This window comes from Periophthalmus magnuspinnatus, chromosome 24 (assembly GCF_009829125.3).
Source record: "Periophthalmus magnuspinnatus isolate fPerMag1 chromosome 24, fPerMag1.2.pri, whole genome shotgun sequence".
NCBI classification, from domain to species: domain Eukaryota; kingdom Metazoa; phylum Chordata; class Actinopteri; order Gobiiformes; family Gobiidae; genus Periophthalmus; species Periophthalmus magnuspinnatus.
In genome coordinates this window covers 13483316-13500912 of record NC_047149.1, presented here as the reverse complement: position 1 = coordinate 13500912, position 17597 = coordinate 13483316, and the positions used below count along the sequence as shown (strand labels likewise).

The following is a 17597-nucleotide window of genomic DNA, read 5'->3' as shown; positions in this document are numbered from 1 at the left end:
ATAATGTGTAAATTGGCTGTTTGTTTGACTTTAGTCGTTAAATGCATTCCTGGTGATTTGCTGCATTCGAGGGACTGAGTGTCGTCTTTATGAAGCTGAATGACTGAGCTGTTACAGCCTCACTGCTGCATGTACAGGCACGCTACCCACAATGTGCCCAGACCCTGCCCCCAATTCGGCACCATGCCTATCTGCCACAATAACAAGAGCATGAAGAAAGGAGCATTCCTCCCAAAGATGGAGGAGGAGGGAAACACACTCAAACACACAGGAAACGTGAAGCCCATAAAAGCAGACCATTGTTTTCAAAGAACTACAGACAGTGGACAGATTAGCACTTACACTAGTATATTGTTTATTTAACTGCACGGACACAAATTAACTGAGAAAAAACATGTGGATGTCAAAATCACAAATGATTCAAAAGATGATACTGTTAAGGAGTCAGCTAACAAAACAAATCAATTGTATAATATATGTTTTGCATTTGTACTCACCTGTGCCCGCTCCACTGCCTCAGCTGTGGTCGGGATGTCCACCAGGCCCTCCTTCAGAGTGGTCAGCCGGGACTCCAATGCCTCCACTGGACTGGGCTGCTGTTGGCTGGTTTCAAGTTGGACCAAAGCTGGAACAAAATTTGGGAATTACAGTAAATGTTAAATTACCACCGTCACCACCAGGAGTCAGTGTGCAACCTGTAGTAAAAAAAAAAAAATTAAATATTTTGGATTTGCTTTTAATATGCAATGTTTGTTTGTTATGGTGTGATTTCATGCCTAGTTACACCACTTCCCTTTTCTATAGGACTCTTCCTCTCTGCACTTGCACCAGTTGTGTTTTAATTAGCAGGTAATTTAACGCTTACATAATCTGGTTTATATATACACACACAGAGCATGGCTAGTGGAGAGCTATAAAGACATACATAGGGGCCCCATAGATAAAGGGTGAATGGCCTTCAAGCTGAAACAAAATGGTTTAGTTTGGCCCCTGTCCAAATCCACACAGTCAGACAGGCTCAAAGGCACAGAAAGACAAACACACACACACACACACACACTTTAGGTTGCTCTTTAGATGACAAGCCTCCTTTTAGACAATGTTTTAGCCAAGAGCACTATGTATAAATTCCACAGGTAAAACGTCAAGTGATTAGAAAAGTCACATCACCAAAGTTTGATTTTTCACTCACACATTCAACACCAGAGCACATGAAGAGACCATAAAAGGCCATGAACCAGTCACTAGTCTTGGCTGTTCTTTTTCATAATATTAAATCTAACATTTACATCTCACTGTCATGGAGACCAGAGATCGTAACTCATGACAGCATCTCTGTTTTCTTATAAGGGAATGCCTGAGGGCAGTCTGCTCTCTAGTCTGAAACATAATACTATTGTAATTACCTGTGCAGATCTCCTCCTCTTTGCCCTGTAGCTGTTGCAGAGTGGAGGCATGATGCGCAGACACCAGCACCACTGTGTCTCTGAGCGAGGGCCCTGCTTCAGTGGACAAGTGCTCCAGCTGAGAGCCCAAAGAGTTTACTTCAGCCAGTCTTAACTAAAATGGCAAATGGATATGCATTAATAACCTGAAATGACTTAAGATTTAACAGATACATTTTCATTCATTGCTTTCATTGGCATGCACAGATTTGTCAGACAGCAAGTGATGTAGTGTAGGCTATTTCACCCTTACATTCATTTACCAATTGTGCAATATTATAATGTGCAGTATGCAATATTTTCCTTTGAGCATGTGCATTCTGTTTGCTAGGACCCAACTATTCCAAACATTTTTACCTTAGATTCTTGACTGAGTTTGCGGAGTTCCTCTACATCAGATTTGTCTATTGTAGTTGAGAGGATCCAGTTGTCCTGTTGGACGAGGGCCTGGTCCACCTCACTAAGTTCTGTAGAAACAGCTCTGAAGCGGCTCTGGGTCTGTACTCTGTCCCGGGCCGCCTGCCGCTCCCTCACGCACACATCCCATTCGGTCTGTAACAACTCCAGGTCTGTCCTCACCAGATCCATGCTCACTCCCTCTGCAAGGCAAACCATCATTTGGTTTAAATTCAGTGGAGAAAATTAAATACAAGGATTCAAGGATACAAAGGAAGGAGTGGGTGCCAAGGAATTATTTGGGATGTGAAATGTAAAGCCTCACACTGTCAAAACTATAAAGTAACTAAGCAAAACAACACATGTTTTTTGGAAGAATTTCTGAGAGTGCATGGACAACAGTGCCAATATGTGTAGAAAAAGTAGTAGATGAAAGAGATGTTGTGAATGCATCAAAGTTTTAGTTGTAGTATTGTACTAAAAATGTTTTGTTTTTTTTAATGCCTAATTTTGTATCTAATTTTGTAAGTAACGTTTACCCAATACTTATTTTGAGTAGTTTCATCATGTTCACATTAAGAGCACCATAAAATCATTCCACTGTAATCTGAATCATAAAACCTGCAATCTGCTAAATGTTATTACTTTATACATAATCATAATTAACAATAAAGAAAAGACTGTGACAACCCTTCATATAGTACGCACCAGTAAAACTTTGCACTATGGACACTGTTTTACAAGGAAGTTGAACATTTTAGCTTGTGCAGGTGGGCAGGTACTGTGCGTCATTGTAGTAGTATTTACAGAGTTTGGTACATGTTCCTACTATAGCTCCACTTCCCTGTTAAAAAGTGTGTGTAATTTCAGTTTATACCTCTCTCCAGCTGCTCCACCAACCCTCGTCCTTCCTGAATTACTTGTCCGACTGAAGCTTCCTTTGAATTTAGCTCCTCTTCCAGTTCCTAGAGAAATTAAACACAGACATCTAGTTACACCATATTTTAATAACTCAAATATAAACCTTATATACCTACTTTAAATAATAAAAACAATTCCACAATAATATTTTTTTACATTTAGTTTGCCCTGTAGGTCAGTCGCATCAGTGGTGGCCTCTAGATTTCCAGTGGCTAATGTTTGCGTTGTGGTCTTCCATGCTTTTATCCAGATTAAAAAGTCTGATAACTTATTTTCAAACCTAAAGACAAAGATATTGAAAGTTAACTGTATTGTACAATACATAGGGTGTGTATTTTAAACAGTACACTTACACTTGTCTAACTTGTGGTTCAGTCTCTACCAGGCGTTTCTTTGGAGGGGCAGGGGGAGCTACTTCCTGGTCAGTACTGGAGGAGACCACAGTTGTATCCACAACCACCCGCTCCTTCACTTGAGTCATCCCAGCATCGGCTACGACTTCCATCACCTACAAGTTATACAAATTTGGGCTGTTTTTAATGTACAAAAAAATTTGTTAAATTATTCAAGGGGACACTTCGCTGACCTGGAAGGAGCAGTCCTCTAGTTTCTGAACCAGGTTGTCCCATCGGTGGGTCAGCTCTTCAGTGTCTGTCTCTATCTTTACTCCAGCCTCAGAGCTCCGCAGTAATGACATCACATCCTGCCCTGCATCAGACAGCTGGTTCAGAGTCCGCTTTTTCTTCTCCATGTCCTCTTTAAGAATCTGCTCACAAAGCAAATAGGCATTTTTACAAACTAAGTTGCTATAGGAAGTTATACATTACTATGCAGACAATCTATATACGTACCGCTAATTGTCGGAGATTTGTATTCATTTCACTTTGGTCCTTAAAGTTACTAGTTTGGACTTTATTCAAGGCCTCCTCTTTTTCTGCCAACCATTCTCTAAATAAACTCTAAGATGAAAGATGGAAGAATATTTGCATTTGTTAATAATAATAATAATAATCATAATAATACATCAATTTTATATAACGCTTTTCATGGTAACTCAAAGACACTTAACAACAGTGTAACACAAAACAAGGACAGGACAGACAAAACAGACAAAACAAATAGTGAGGAAGCAGTCATTTGTGGGGTTTATAGGCTATCAGGAAAATATGAGCTGTTTTTCTGAAGGTTGTTAAAGTCTTTTAAGTACAGAATGTTTATAAAATGAAAATGTAAAAGATCAAGAAATGTACTTGCATGGTAAAGTTACATTCACACTTATAAATATTGGCCTTTCACCTGGTCTGACTGAAGTTGTTGCCAGACCATATAGACTTCCTGCAACTTGTGCCACCTCTCTTCTGTCCAGCGACACACCGCAGCCCATCGCTCCCCTAAAGACTGAAAAGTATAGAGATTGTACACTGTCACCTACAGGAACCCACAGTAACCCATAATAAGGGCCTTTCAAGATATAAAATCCAATCAATATGTAGGGTAATACTGTAGTACTTTAGTTTAGGGACAATACATTAAGGGCTAACAAACAGTAAAAAACACAAGTGCTCAATTACATCTCTGTCAGTATAATACGGTACTTCAAATATTCAGCTATAAACAGTTTTCTTTCTGTTAAGTACTCATTAGCATTATTAGCAATCTTTACTTATTGTACATACATTATAATCTTATTAACCATTAAGTGTGTGTTATAAAGTGTTTTATAACTACTAAGCTGAATAACCACAAACTAGCTCACTTACTCCATTCACGTGTGGTCTGTAAATTAAAGTGTTACCATATGTAGAAAGAAACTGAAAAAGTGTGGTACTTACTTGTAGTTGCTCCTCCAATGCAGCAGTGGCATTGTCACCACTGTTCTCATCAACCACCACCACCATGTGTGTTAGAGAGTTCACCTTCACCTGCTCAGCCTCTAGGTCGTTCTGAAGCATCTAAACACAAGTAATGTAAACATATGTAAATAAAATATATGTGTGATGTTATTAGTACAATTTAACTTACTTTGTGTTGCTCTATTTGTTCTTTGTATGTATCTAGGTCTTTCGCCCCTGGTTCAGTCTCAATTTTTCTGATTCTGGCCTCAGTTTCTGTCAGCCAATCAGAGAGCTGCTGTAACTGCTGCTGTTGAAGTTCCATGAGGACTTCATGTAACCTGGAGATAAAACAACAACAAATAAAGAAACACACAATTACAAGAGAGTAAAGTTGCCAAACTATTTAGTTTTGATAATGGTATCAGAGAATCATATACTCATTTGTATAAGTATCGATACAGAAGAAATTAAAATTAAAATTGGACATTTCCCGTTTCAGATTTTAGAACAGTCTTGACTCTTGATCATTTTCAGAATAAGTAATAGACCACATGGTAATATTACAACACTACAAGGGGATGCACCAAATAATACAAGATGCAAACATATTTTTTGGAGTTATCACCTGGCCTGGCGGTTCATGCTGGCCACTCGGAGACTTTCCCAGCGTGAGTTTAAAAGAGTCATCTGTTCCCGGATCTCCTCTTCCTCCTCCTCTGAAAGGTGGCCCTGAGCGATCAGCTGGTTTCCTGCCTGAAGGACATTCCCCACGCTGCTCTGGTGCGCTGTCAGTTCCATCATAAAGGTCTAGATACAGAAAGTCAAAGTATATTTATATTATTAGATCAAATTGGGGAAAAAAAATAATAGAACTTTTTTGTTTTTGGGTGGGGAATTTCTGTGGGAATTAACACAGAAATAAACGGAGGGAGTTCAGTAGTTTGAGGAACAAGCTTAATCAAATGGGACTGATTTTTCAAAGCTACTCACACTCCTGGCTGTTAATGAGTAAAGAGGCTTTGAGTGTGTTGTGCACAGTCAAACAAACAGCTTTCTGCTTCGACCTGGATTCCAGACATTACACTGCTGCCTTGGCATCATATCATATCATAGTTCGACACAAAGTTACAAGTACCTGCCTGTTGTTAAAACTCAACGTCTAATGTACCATGATGTATCTATATTTGCAGCACCATGAACCACTGCATGAATATTGCACTATAACAACACAAGTAAATTAGAACTCTCATTACCAGCATTAATTTGATTTAAATCATTTGCCTGGAATGTTCCACTGTATGACATTAACTTGACTTATTAAATTATATTTGTTATTATTGCCCAATAATACCTTGGAAAATATGTGAGCAGCTTGCCTCGCCAAATATCCAACCTGTCATTTGACCTAGTTGTACCACTTGCTTGCCTCCATGGAGTTTAAGGCCATATTGTGGAATATTCCAGGCAACACAATAACATTATCATGAAAACAAGCAGATGCTGGTCCCTCAGCTAGTACACCTTTGAAATACTGCCTACAATGTTTTATACACAGGTCCTTCATGAGTGTAAATTGTTCCTTGATCTCTTTCAAAACAAAACATTAGCATCCAAACAAGCAGGTGCTGAACCCTTTACCAGAAAAGATACAAAGTGTGCCTTTAAAATGCTCTCTACATTGTTTTATGCACAGGTCCTACCTCATGTGTGTGAAACTGATCCTTGACCTCCTCCACATCGTCAGAGACCTCCTCCTGCCCATGTAAGGTGTCCTCTGCCTCTAGGAGCCAGGTCAGCACCTCCTCCAGAGTGGTCTGGTACGTGTCCAAGTCCACCTCCGAAAAGCTCAGCTCCATGTCCGGCTCGGTCACTGTGCTGGGGGTCTCAGGACGGGGGCTGCTACCTGCCTCGTCCCTCTGAACATCCAGGGAAACAAAACAAGTCAACACCTTATTATATCAAACTATCAAATTCTCTCTATATATTTATTTTTATTTATTTATTGTTTATTTGAATAGGAACAGATAAAACAAACACAGATTAACAATTAAGTAATCTGATGGAGGTATCACAGTGCTTACAGCCTCAGGTAATTCACAACACTAGTCCCCAGAATGGCTTTTAATTTAACACGTTTTTAAAATATATTTGTGCAATGACCCAACTAAATATTGAGTAAACTGAACAAGAAGATTAATTTTAACACAAGTTGTAAGGCACACATCAGTTTAAGCAGACATGTATTTCCATTGTGCATCATTTTACATCTTTCTATAATAATCCCTCTGGATTTCTAAACATTGGATTTTAATATTATTAATTATTGCTCTTAATTACAGTTTTGTTATAATAGTCAAGCTCGGATAGTTGCATCTGTATTACGTTACATAGGTTCCTGCTTCACCCCGTTCACATCAGAAAGCATATTACACCTCTGGCAGGGGTGTGAGCAGTTAGAGCATATAAGGTGACATGCCCAGCTCAAAAAAACATTAGGTCTTTTGAGAGACAGGGAGGTGCCCAGGCCTGGCAAGTCAGTCCTCATTCTGCAGATAATAGTAAGACAAAAAAAATGGGTACTACAGTAAAGTATAGTTGTGGTTGCAGGTTTAGAAGGGTATATGTTGTTGATTAACTGCTAATGAAGATATATTAACAATTATTTAATCAAGAAGAGGGACAAAAGTAATGGTATAGTTAAGTTGTAATAGTGGTATTTACAAATTTAGTTCCAGATAACTATAGGAGTGGAAGCAGTAGCAGGATAAGAAGGATTGAGTTTGTTCTACCCAATCATCCCATCCCCTTTAAACATTGTTTGTACATTGTTTAGTGAGTTATTATTCATTCCACAATGTTTTATCACTGACAGATGTTTTTTTTTTAATCTGATACAGAACCATGTACCACATGAGCCTATTTAAACCAGAAGGTGGTAGAACAATGTGCACTGCAATCATTCAGCATTTAGCAAGGCCATAAATTTTGTATTCAACGAAAGCACATGGTTAAAAATACAATTGTACATTACTTTTCACTGCATTCTTTAGCACCAGCCATATACATCACTTCCTACAGAGCAAAGGAAATGTGCCAGGAAAAAACTCGTGTTAAACCAATCCGAGCACTTTTAAAGAAAACTTTTCCAGCATTTGTTCCAGGGAGTGTTTAGTATGCAGCAGTAAACCCTTGGGTGGTTTCTGGAGATTTTGAGCAATACAATTACACCATACAACAAATACACATATAAATATACATCAAACTTGTTATATTTATGTACTAAAATAAGTCTTTTGCATTTCCATGCTCACTTTATTCCTAAGGTCCCTCCAGAAAAAAGCATTGAGGTTACCAGCAAGTAACTAAGTATTTAGTTGGTAATAGTAAGTGGTAAGTATATAGTCTTGGTTTAATCCAGATAACCCCAGTCTGATAACCAATTGAAGTTACCAGTCAGGTGTGGTTTATTTTCAGGGTTAACTCCAGTTTGGGTCTGTTTTCCTTTCTTTTACAGCAATATATTTTGGCCAGTTTAAACCAAAGTTACAAGGGTGAGTCATAGTTGTGCTCCCAGTGTGACTGCTCCTGCTGAGTTTTATCACAAGAAGCAATGGTGGTAAAAGTGGAGGTATTTTCCAGAGGCAGGCTTAACAAACAATTGGAACAAATGAAGCCACGCTATTGGACAATGTGGTTTTATGGACAAACGCATTTCTTTCAGGTGATTCAGTTAGAAATGAAGACCATGACAGCCTGGTGGAAAGCTTTAAAAGTAATCAATTCTTCCACGGCACCTTGTAAATACACCCCCATCTGGCACAACCCTGACTTTCACATGAATAGTACCCCGCTTCACTATCGCACATGGGAACAAAAAGGCATTACTCACCTTCACCACTTATTCCACAACAATAAATTCATAACATTTAGGCAACTTATGGAACAGTTCGAAATCAACAACAATAATCGCTTTCAATACTTACAAATCCATCCTTACTTCCAATCCATTATCCAAAGCAAGATTAATATAACTAATAATACCCTGGATCCCCCTCAACTATTAGAAAACATAAAGAATATCAAGAAACCAAAGCAACTAATTTCTAATCTATACAGACTTATCCATTCAGACAACATAATACATGCACCACAACTCAAATGGAACACAGATATAGATACACCATCTACATACAAACTCTGGACAGAAATGTGCAAAAATATGTTCTCAATGACATCCAACACTAATCTACAACTTATCCAACACAAAGTTATCCACAGGACACGCATCACCCAAATACAAAATGGGACTAACAGACACAGACACCTGTTCACAATGCACCATGGGAGTCACAGACACATATTTACATGCACTCTGGGAATGTACACCAGTTCAGGTTTTTTGGAACACAGTCACACATAAACTCAGACATACTGACCTGCAGAATTCCTCCCTCCCCATCTCTATGTTTACTTGGCATTATTACAACTTTCACCATACCACCTAAATGTAAAAACAGTTTGTTGACATCTCTAACTATCACCAAGAAAATAATTCTACAAAACTGGAAATCAAAACACTCAATAAACATCAAACACTGGTCTAACTCTCTCATCCATCACATTTCAACCTCTCATATGACAGCATACTTTGAGGATGACATACCGTCTTTCATGGGAACCTGGACACCATTCATAAACCACTTTAATATTGTTTTCAATCAGTCATCAATATCAACAACATAAACTCCACCATTAGACTATTATAACACCATTAACATAATTAATTAATGAGAACGCCACGCACACTCCTATACACATTCCCATTCCTACAAAGACACATACACACACGCCACACGCAATCATACCACATTATATGTACAGGTTTCTAGTATTGCTGTCACTATTATTATTGTCATTATTATTCCCTTATTCATTAACTAATTTATTTATTGAATTATTTTGTGGTTCTGATGGAGATAAATAAATGAATGAATATAAACACACATATTAAATATGACAATAAATAACACAAATTATTAAATATAAATATATATAATATATATAAATATAAATACACAATCATAATTATTATTATTAATGCTAAATTAATTATTAATCGATAATAACAATAATAATTAACAACAAATGCATAAAAAGATTAGGGCTAGCAAGGAATGGGTCCGTTCCTAGGGGGTACTGCCCCATTGTACAGGACACGCACACACACCATACATTTCAACCTAAATAACAAATACCACCATTAGGACCACAAAACTGATATTGAGCAATATTGACCAGCATCATTGATCACGGAGTATGACAGCAATAATAAAACCTGTTATTGTTATTTTCACTATTATTATTAGTATGATTTTTTTTTCTCTCTCCTCAGTTTTTTTTTTTTCTTTCCTCCACACACACACTCACACACATATTTACAAAGAAAACCAAGACAGATACACAGATACACACACCAAATGCCAAACCCTTCTCTGTATATAGTAAGCTGTAAATATTGTATGTTTTTCTCTGTCACTGGTTGTTCTTCAATAAAAAAATTAATAAATTAAAAATTTAAAAAAAGAAATTAAGACCATTGCCATTACAGATGCTTAAATCAAGTAGGAATTATAAAAAATAATTTGTCTGTTTGCCAATTTAGACCAACTTTGTTAGAACTGCTTTTGTGCAGTTTTAGAAGTACATTTGTTCTGGTATCAGTTTGGCCCTGTGTTAGATCTGGTCCGAAAGTGTCAATTTAAACCAAAATATTCTCTGAGCTGTTAGTTAATAAGAAATGTACCTGAGCAGTGAGAGCAGCTCCAGCTTCTGCCTCCCCTTTGTGTTTTCGAGGCAGTGTCTCTACCTCTCTGATTGCATCCATGGTAACGTCTTTGGGCAACACAGCAAACAGCGATGTCACGTACATTATGATGGACTTCTTGTCCGGTAACTGCACAGCTACATCTGAAAGAGACAGTGAGAGGTTGGGCTACAGAAAAGTCAAATAGGTCTGAGAATTCTTGTAGGAAAATATTTAATTTTATTCAGAATTTCTGCGTCATATTTTGATATTTTTTACCTTCAGGGTCCAGCAGATTCTCAATATTGAGCTGATTTTTGGCCACAGTAAAGGCATTATCCAGCCTTTCCATAGGACTCATTCTGGTCACATGGTCCCAGCTAAAAGCATTCGGTCTGAACAGAAGAGATATAATGTGACTGAAGCATTAAGCAGACAAGAGTTATATAACTAGAACTTTATTATTTGCACTTTCAGTTATTCCTTTTTTAGATTTATTACAGCTAATCCGCATCTTCATGTATGTGCCATGCATGACATCCGCAACTAAATAAAGTACTGTAATTTTATTAAACTCACTCATAGTGATTATATGCTTGCATTGCTATAGTTATTCAACGTTTTCTGTTTTTGTTTTTTGAACTGTAGTATTTTTATGAGCCAGCTAGCAAAAGAAACATTATTTTATTTGAATAATATAATACCTTTACCTGAATGAAGGAATGAGATAAATATATCTGATTATTTCAGCTTCCTGTTCCCCTTCCCGATAGGCAACATTTAGAGGGATTTTCATCAGTCAAAAGATAGGATATTATGTTTTATCTTGTTAATTGCTATGGAAACTGCCCTAATTTTATGTCATTCTGAAACCCATGTTTATACTATAGGGCTCTACATCGCATACAGTTGGGGCTGACTGAAAGTGGAATGTGTAGGTTCAGTGATCCACTTAAACCCTGGTCTAAGTCTAAACCAACAGATTTTTTTTTCTCACAGATCAGAGGCCTGTGTGTGAACGGCTGCTCTCCACAAAGGGTTACACAGCAGAGGAGATCTATGACGCTGCCCTCCTCTCCTCATATACATCAACAGAGCAAACAGTGACAGGGCAAGCGGAGTACGCAGCCATAACCTCTCTGATGAGCCAAAGCACTTATAAACAAATTAGTTGTATTAATGGGGTTTACCTTCCCATTATATGCAATATTTTGAGGACTTTTTAACCTTTTTAAAGATATTTAATTTAATACTTATTTTGAAATTGCTAATCACAACATACCAAATTTCACATGGTTCTTTTTCATTCTCTACTAAATCCAGCATTAACTATATATATTTTGGCAGCCCTCCTGCAGGATCGGATCACACTGGCCGCACTTTGCTTTCTGCACAAAACATTTTTAATTCCTTGACCTACTTTGATAGATACACAGCACAGCATATCAGGAGAACAATTTGTAACAAGCTGTTTAAATCCTCATCATCACTGGCAAAAAGAGGTTAACAGTTTGTTAGGCAAACTACCTAAACAGCCCAGTTATCAAGCAATTACAACTAAGGCCATTGTCAAATCAGCACAAACTTTTTCAAGCCAAATGTTTATTGCTGTGTAATAAATCCTACAGTTGTTTATTGCCATACATTCATGCCTGATTGATGTAGCCAAAATATACAATGATTTATAACCAATGCTGACTGACTATCAATTTTCTAAATTCCTAGCAGACTCTTTCACTCCTAAACAAGATCAGCTAATCCTGCCTTAATTCAAAACAGAAAAGGCATGGCAATTTAGATTATTGAGAAAATCTTTTATAGAAGTATTTTATATGGTTTACCCAGAGGCATATTGGCATGTAATTTAAGCAAGAAAAGGGGGATTTGGTAGGCCTACAACTTTTTTGTTACTCCTAACACGTGATTAGTTTCATTTACCTGAAGTGGTGCAAGATAGCGTTGAAAGCCAGACCATCGGACCAGCTAGTAGTAAAGTTGAGCACATTGACTTCTGGGTAAGATCTAGTGCACTGGCGCACCCAGCTCAGCAAGATCTTCTCACTGTTTGTTTGTTGCAGGTTGGACATGATATCTTTCATGACGTCTTTTACCTAGATGCACATATCGACAAGCAAAAATAACAGTTGTTTATCTGGTGCCCTATGGTGACGCTAACAGGCCAAGGTCAAATCTCCACCAGAAAAGTTAGTGCACTTTTAAGCAAACATGTACACTGGCATTGAGAGAGAGCAAATGTGGGCAGCAGATGTCGGTAGGGCTGTTTGCTCACCTGCCAGTGCAGAATAATGCTCCAGATGAGTCCGAGGGTGAGTTTATGATTCCCATCGACGATATCTGTGCCCCCAATGTTTACCAGCTCCACCTGTACACAGAGAGTACACAGTTCACATGAGAAAAACACATCTGCGGACTAGACCAAAGTGGAATGCAATCTCAGTATGACTCCTACACCTCTAATAATAGACTGGAGTAATTACTACATATATGTAATTGCAATCCGAAAGGCTGTCATTTTATTTATACATTATATAACATTTGGAAAACAACACCTGAAATTAGTACCATACAGTCAAATTTGAAATGTAAAGAGAGACGATCCACTTTTATTTAAAGAAACACGTTGGCCTTCAAATTTTTAACAAATGTTTGCAAAGTTACTGTACATCTGGACAGCCTTAACTGAAAGCAGATGTGCAACAAAAGCATAACTACAGTAAAGAACAAGTTGCGCTTCTACACATTAAACACTCAACATTTGCGGTAAGGTCACATGTTCAGATGTCACTCAAAGGCAATATTTCAAATTACCAGTTAAAGCAATGTAGACAAGCAATTTCCACAAGCCTTGAATCCCACTGCTAAAGTCAAAGTATTAAGACCATCCATTGTGTACAAAGTGGAGGTGGAAAAATGAGCAAAACTGCAAGGGCAGCATTTTGGGCAAAAAACAAACAGGGCAAGCAAACACAAAATGACCCATTCAAACAGAACCTCAATGGAGTACACAGGATTCTGCAATGTAACAGACAGCATGTTTGTCAATGCAAATACGCTACAGTTTCACTCCACTCATGTCCAAATGAAGCAAAATAATTACAGTGCAAAAATGAAAATTGGGTAAACATACATTATTTTGATGCAGGACTTGAAGTACTTTGTTGACGTTGTTGAGGGCATGTACTCTTGTGGAGCCTCTCTCTTTGGTCTGCGGAAGAGGAAACAAAACAAAAGTTACATCATTTACTTCCTCATCAACAAGAATTTACTTTTATTTTTTATTTTTTTGTTTTGGCATGGGGATTTTGAGTCATTGAAGACTTTGGTCACTAATAGTGTAAAATAAAATACAATATCAATTGTTGTAGCTAGATACTCTTTAACCCTGCAGCTGTTAATCCCAAATATTGAACTAACTGAATAGCATCTTTCAATACTCTCTTATTGTAGATTAAACTAAATAATAAAACCTATACCAGTCACTCAGTGAATAATAGAATACATAAAATTTTACAAAAACTGATATTAAACATAGTAAAAATATTGGTATGTGAACTCTATTTCACAAACTTAAAAATGTTGACTTGTGAGAATGCATTCAACTTTTTATGGTGTGCACCTAGATTTCCCAACAGTATTTGAGCATGTGTGATCATATATTCATTATCCTATCAGCAGTACAAACAGGACAACTTATGGAAGGAATGTCGAGATGAGTGGCTGCCAGCTCTGGAGCTCTTTTAAGTGTACACACATTTAAACCCCTTATTAACACCCAATTATAGACAGAGTATTCTCTATCAGACGCTGTTGGCTCATGTCATGTGTCTGTTGTCACTTAATATAGCTGCATTTGCTTCAAAACAGAAATTAGTCTTGCAAAATTCCAGCTCAAAGGTAACCCTAACCCTAATTGATATTTACTCTACATGACCAGGACAGCTACAATATTGAACACTGACAATATAATGGGGCATTTCACTCTCTACTAACCAGGACAGAGCCAGTAAGGCCCTCTAGCAGGTCCAGCAGTTTCCTCCCATCCTTCAGGTCGGAAAACATGTCTTTGATGGGCGTCTTTCCATTCTGAATAACATAAAAGTTTAGATTAAGTTTAGATGTATGGTTGACACATTCATAGATTTTAGTGTATTACCTTTGAAAATTGAGCATTGATCCATTTGGTGAAGGTTTTCTTTTGTACTGAATCATGTTCATCTGCGAAAAAATAAACAACTTGTATGTAAGAGGTAAGTTTGAATAACATAAGTAACAGCTATAGTTCAGCTGACCACAAAAAATGCACAGAACATAAATTAAATCATAGAAACAGCTTGTGCAAATGGCATAGAAGGCAACATGGGACGCAAATTTGCCAAATACATCAAAACATACTCTGAGCTGAACACTTTTGAATGAATTTACTTAAATATATTGTACAGATTTACAGGCCTAATAAGAGGTATAATGCTTCAAAAAGAAGGGGTAAAAACACACGTTGACATACACTTTTGCCAGTCACTGCAGCGCTCCTGTTCTCCAGATTGGGCTGTATACATATTTCACATTCTCTGCCCACTCAAGCTTCACTCAGCTCCAGCTTTAGACTCAACCAACGTGGCTCTGTAATAAGGTTTCATTGTTTTTCAGGCACGGATAGCAGCTTTGAAGTGCTTTATGACCCTGCTGCAGATCAGAGCAGTGCAGGAAAGACCATTATTGGACCTAATATTTTTTACATGACTTACTTTACTTCAACAGCTTTTACATTTAAATCTGTAGGTATTATTGTATAGCAGCGGTTCTCTAATTGTAGAATGCTGGACTCATCTGATAAGGAAGTCTGGGTCGGGTATGTCTCCATAGGGCTGACAGTAACACTAACAGAGAGAATCATTAAAACTTTATTCACAAACAGCAGTTAGAGTCACATATTCATCCATTACAAATATGCCTGTGGGCAGTGTGAAGACACCGGTAATAAAATTGAACACCACACAAAACTGAGCTCACAACATCCTCACTAAGAGCTGTCAATTAGTCACTTTTAAAAAAACAATGCAAGACATTGTACAATTACTGGTTCGGGACATAATAGATTTGTGCAACTTTCTCACAATTACCACCTCATTATGTTGTCATCATTCACCTGAGGTCAAAGGGTAGGTGTAACATCTGTTCCAAAGCACCAAAACAAGCATCACAGAAAGAAGGGAGCTAAATGAGCACTGTATGCAGGGACGTAAAATTGCCACCATCATCCAACTAACTGCTGTGTAAAGCCCCATGAAGTGAACAACAGGTCAGGGGTTATGATGACTGGCTCTAGCAGTCGGGTCCATTGTTTTGGATGTATATAGTGAGTGTGAGTGCAGCCGCGGGCAGAGGTGAGGTGGGGCATAAAAACAAGAATGTTCTGCGGGGGGGGGGGGGGCACAGTTCGATCAGAAGAAACAACAGATGAGGAGAATAATGTGTAAATGATTAGTGGGGGTGGGTTTAAGAAATACACAATGAATGATGCAGAATACAATCTTTTTATAATTTAATTTAGATTTAATTTTTATATATACACCTAACCAGGGACTGGAAAGGAAGTAGCTCTTTGCTAAATCTGGTGCCGATTTTTGCACATAGTTCCTGACAGATAAATAATAAACTCATTATTATGCAGTTTTTGTTATTTCACTTTTAAAATTCTGAAGAAGAGGTTTTTAGGCCAAAAATATTGACATCAGTTATTGTTAGTGGGGAAAAATATATGTGAGAAATAACATTTTGTTTTTTGTCTGTGTGTGCAATGCTGGATCAATGCACTTTTTTATAATGTCTTTATTCTCTGCTGGATAAAGAGGTATGAATTATGATAGTATCCAGATTTATGTCATGTCAAAACAACAAATAAGCCAAAACTATATATTTGTAAAAAGAACATTGATTGAAAATAGTTTAGTGGCAGGAAAGCTTTATGGAGAGCTGACAGGTAAGTAACTTCAGCACATAAACTTCCCTCCCTGTGCCTGACTTGCTGACACCCTGTGACGGCCCCCCGAGGCCTCAGAGGCTCCCAGTGGGCTCAGGTCTCTGGGCTCTGAACCTTTCCACCTCTACAGCACAAAGCACCCAATTCATCCAGGACTCTCCCCCCACCCCGCTCCCACCTGACGAGGGTTTCTCCTGCGCGGCCCGGCCAGGAATGTCCTACTGCAGGACGGATCAAAGCTCTGGCACAGCTGTGAGTCCCTCAGCTAAACAGGGATTGTATTAGCATTAGCACTACACGTGTTCAGTTGTTATGCTATATGACTTTATATTTTTCCAACCCATTTTAGCTTAGAAAACCTCAAAATGTTGATAGTTGTAGGGCCAGGATCCTACATTTAAATTTAAGGACTACACCCTATTGCATCAACAAATATATAAAGAGTCTGGAAGGAAATATACAACTGCATAACTACATTTTTAGATTAATACATCTGGTTTCAAATTAGCAACATCAACATTTGCAAGCCATACAGCACATGCAATACCTCAGCCATTCAGCCATGTTATAGAATACACTTAAGCTGACAGAATAAAACTACACACACACACACACACACACACACACACACACACACACGCACACACACACACGCGCACACACACCGCCATGTAAACAGACAGATACAGATAGTGGTGCCATACACGTGGTTTTCACTATGCATATTATGAGCAGACCTAGCTTCATATTGTACATATTTACACACGGCATTTCTAATGCCTTTTTTGTGAATATGTTCAACTCTATGTAACAAGGGCCACAGGTTAGCTGTAGGGCTGCACAGTCAAGTCAAAATTTGTAGCCTACAAGGCTTAATTATCAATCTCAAAGACTGTTGTCACAAACTGGCTCAGGATTCGGACAAAATGGAGTCCACACATGTTTAAAAAGGTTTACAAAAATAGCTATTTATTAAAAACAAGTGCAAACAATGGCTGTGGCTTCGTGTAGTGAGGAGAAATGTGTAGTCTCCAAAAGCCCACTATTAAGAAGGTGGGTCCTGCCCACAACCAAGTGCAGCTAATCAGGTCTGCCACCCCTTACCCTACTCTGGAACCTGGAAAGGAGGGGAAAGAGCCAGCAGCAGGAAACACAAACATGCACCCAAAAAGTACAAAACCAGACTGGGATCATCA

The 17597-nt window shown here is 38.1% G+C and overlaps 1 protein-coding gene across 1 annotated transcript in view; it reads right to left on the bottom strand.

The window, feature by feature from the left end:
• Positions 1 to 17597, bottom strand: part of utrn (utrophin) — a 174570-nt gene that overhangs the window by 144308 nt on the left and 12665 nt on the right. The window contains 20 exon segments of the mRNA XM_033991111.2: positions 498 to 625; positions 1407 to 1560; positions 1803 to 2044; positions 2719 to 2806; positions 2919 to 3042; positions 3116 to 3270; positions 3349 to 3528; positions 3614 to 3721; positions 4059 to 4160; positions 4595 to 4714; positions 4785 to 4935; positions 5223 to 5404; positions 6298 to 6513; positions 10401 to 10564; positions 10680 to 10795; positions 12339 to 12511; positions 12691 to 12783; positions 13549 to 13626; positions 14412 to 14504; positions 14575 to 14636. Coding sequence (XP_033847002.1) covers positions 498 to 625; positions 1407 to 1560; positions 1803 to 2044; positions 2719 to 2806; positions 2919 to 3042; positions 3116 to 3270; positions 3349 to 3528; positions 3614 to 3721; positions 4059 to 4160; positions 4595 to 4714; positions 4785 to 4935; positions 5223 to 5404; positions 6298 to 6513; positions 10401 to 10564; positions 10680 to 10795; positions 12339 to 12511; positions 12691 to 12783; positions 13549 to 13626; positions 14412 to 14504; positions 14575 to 14636 — 2729 coding nt within the window.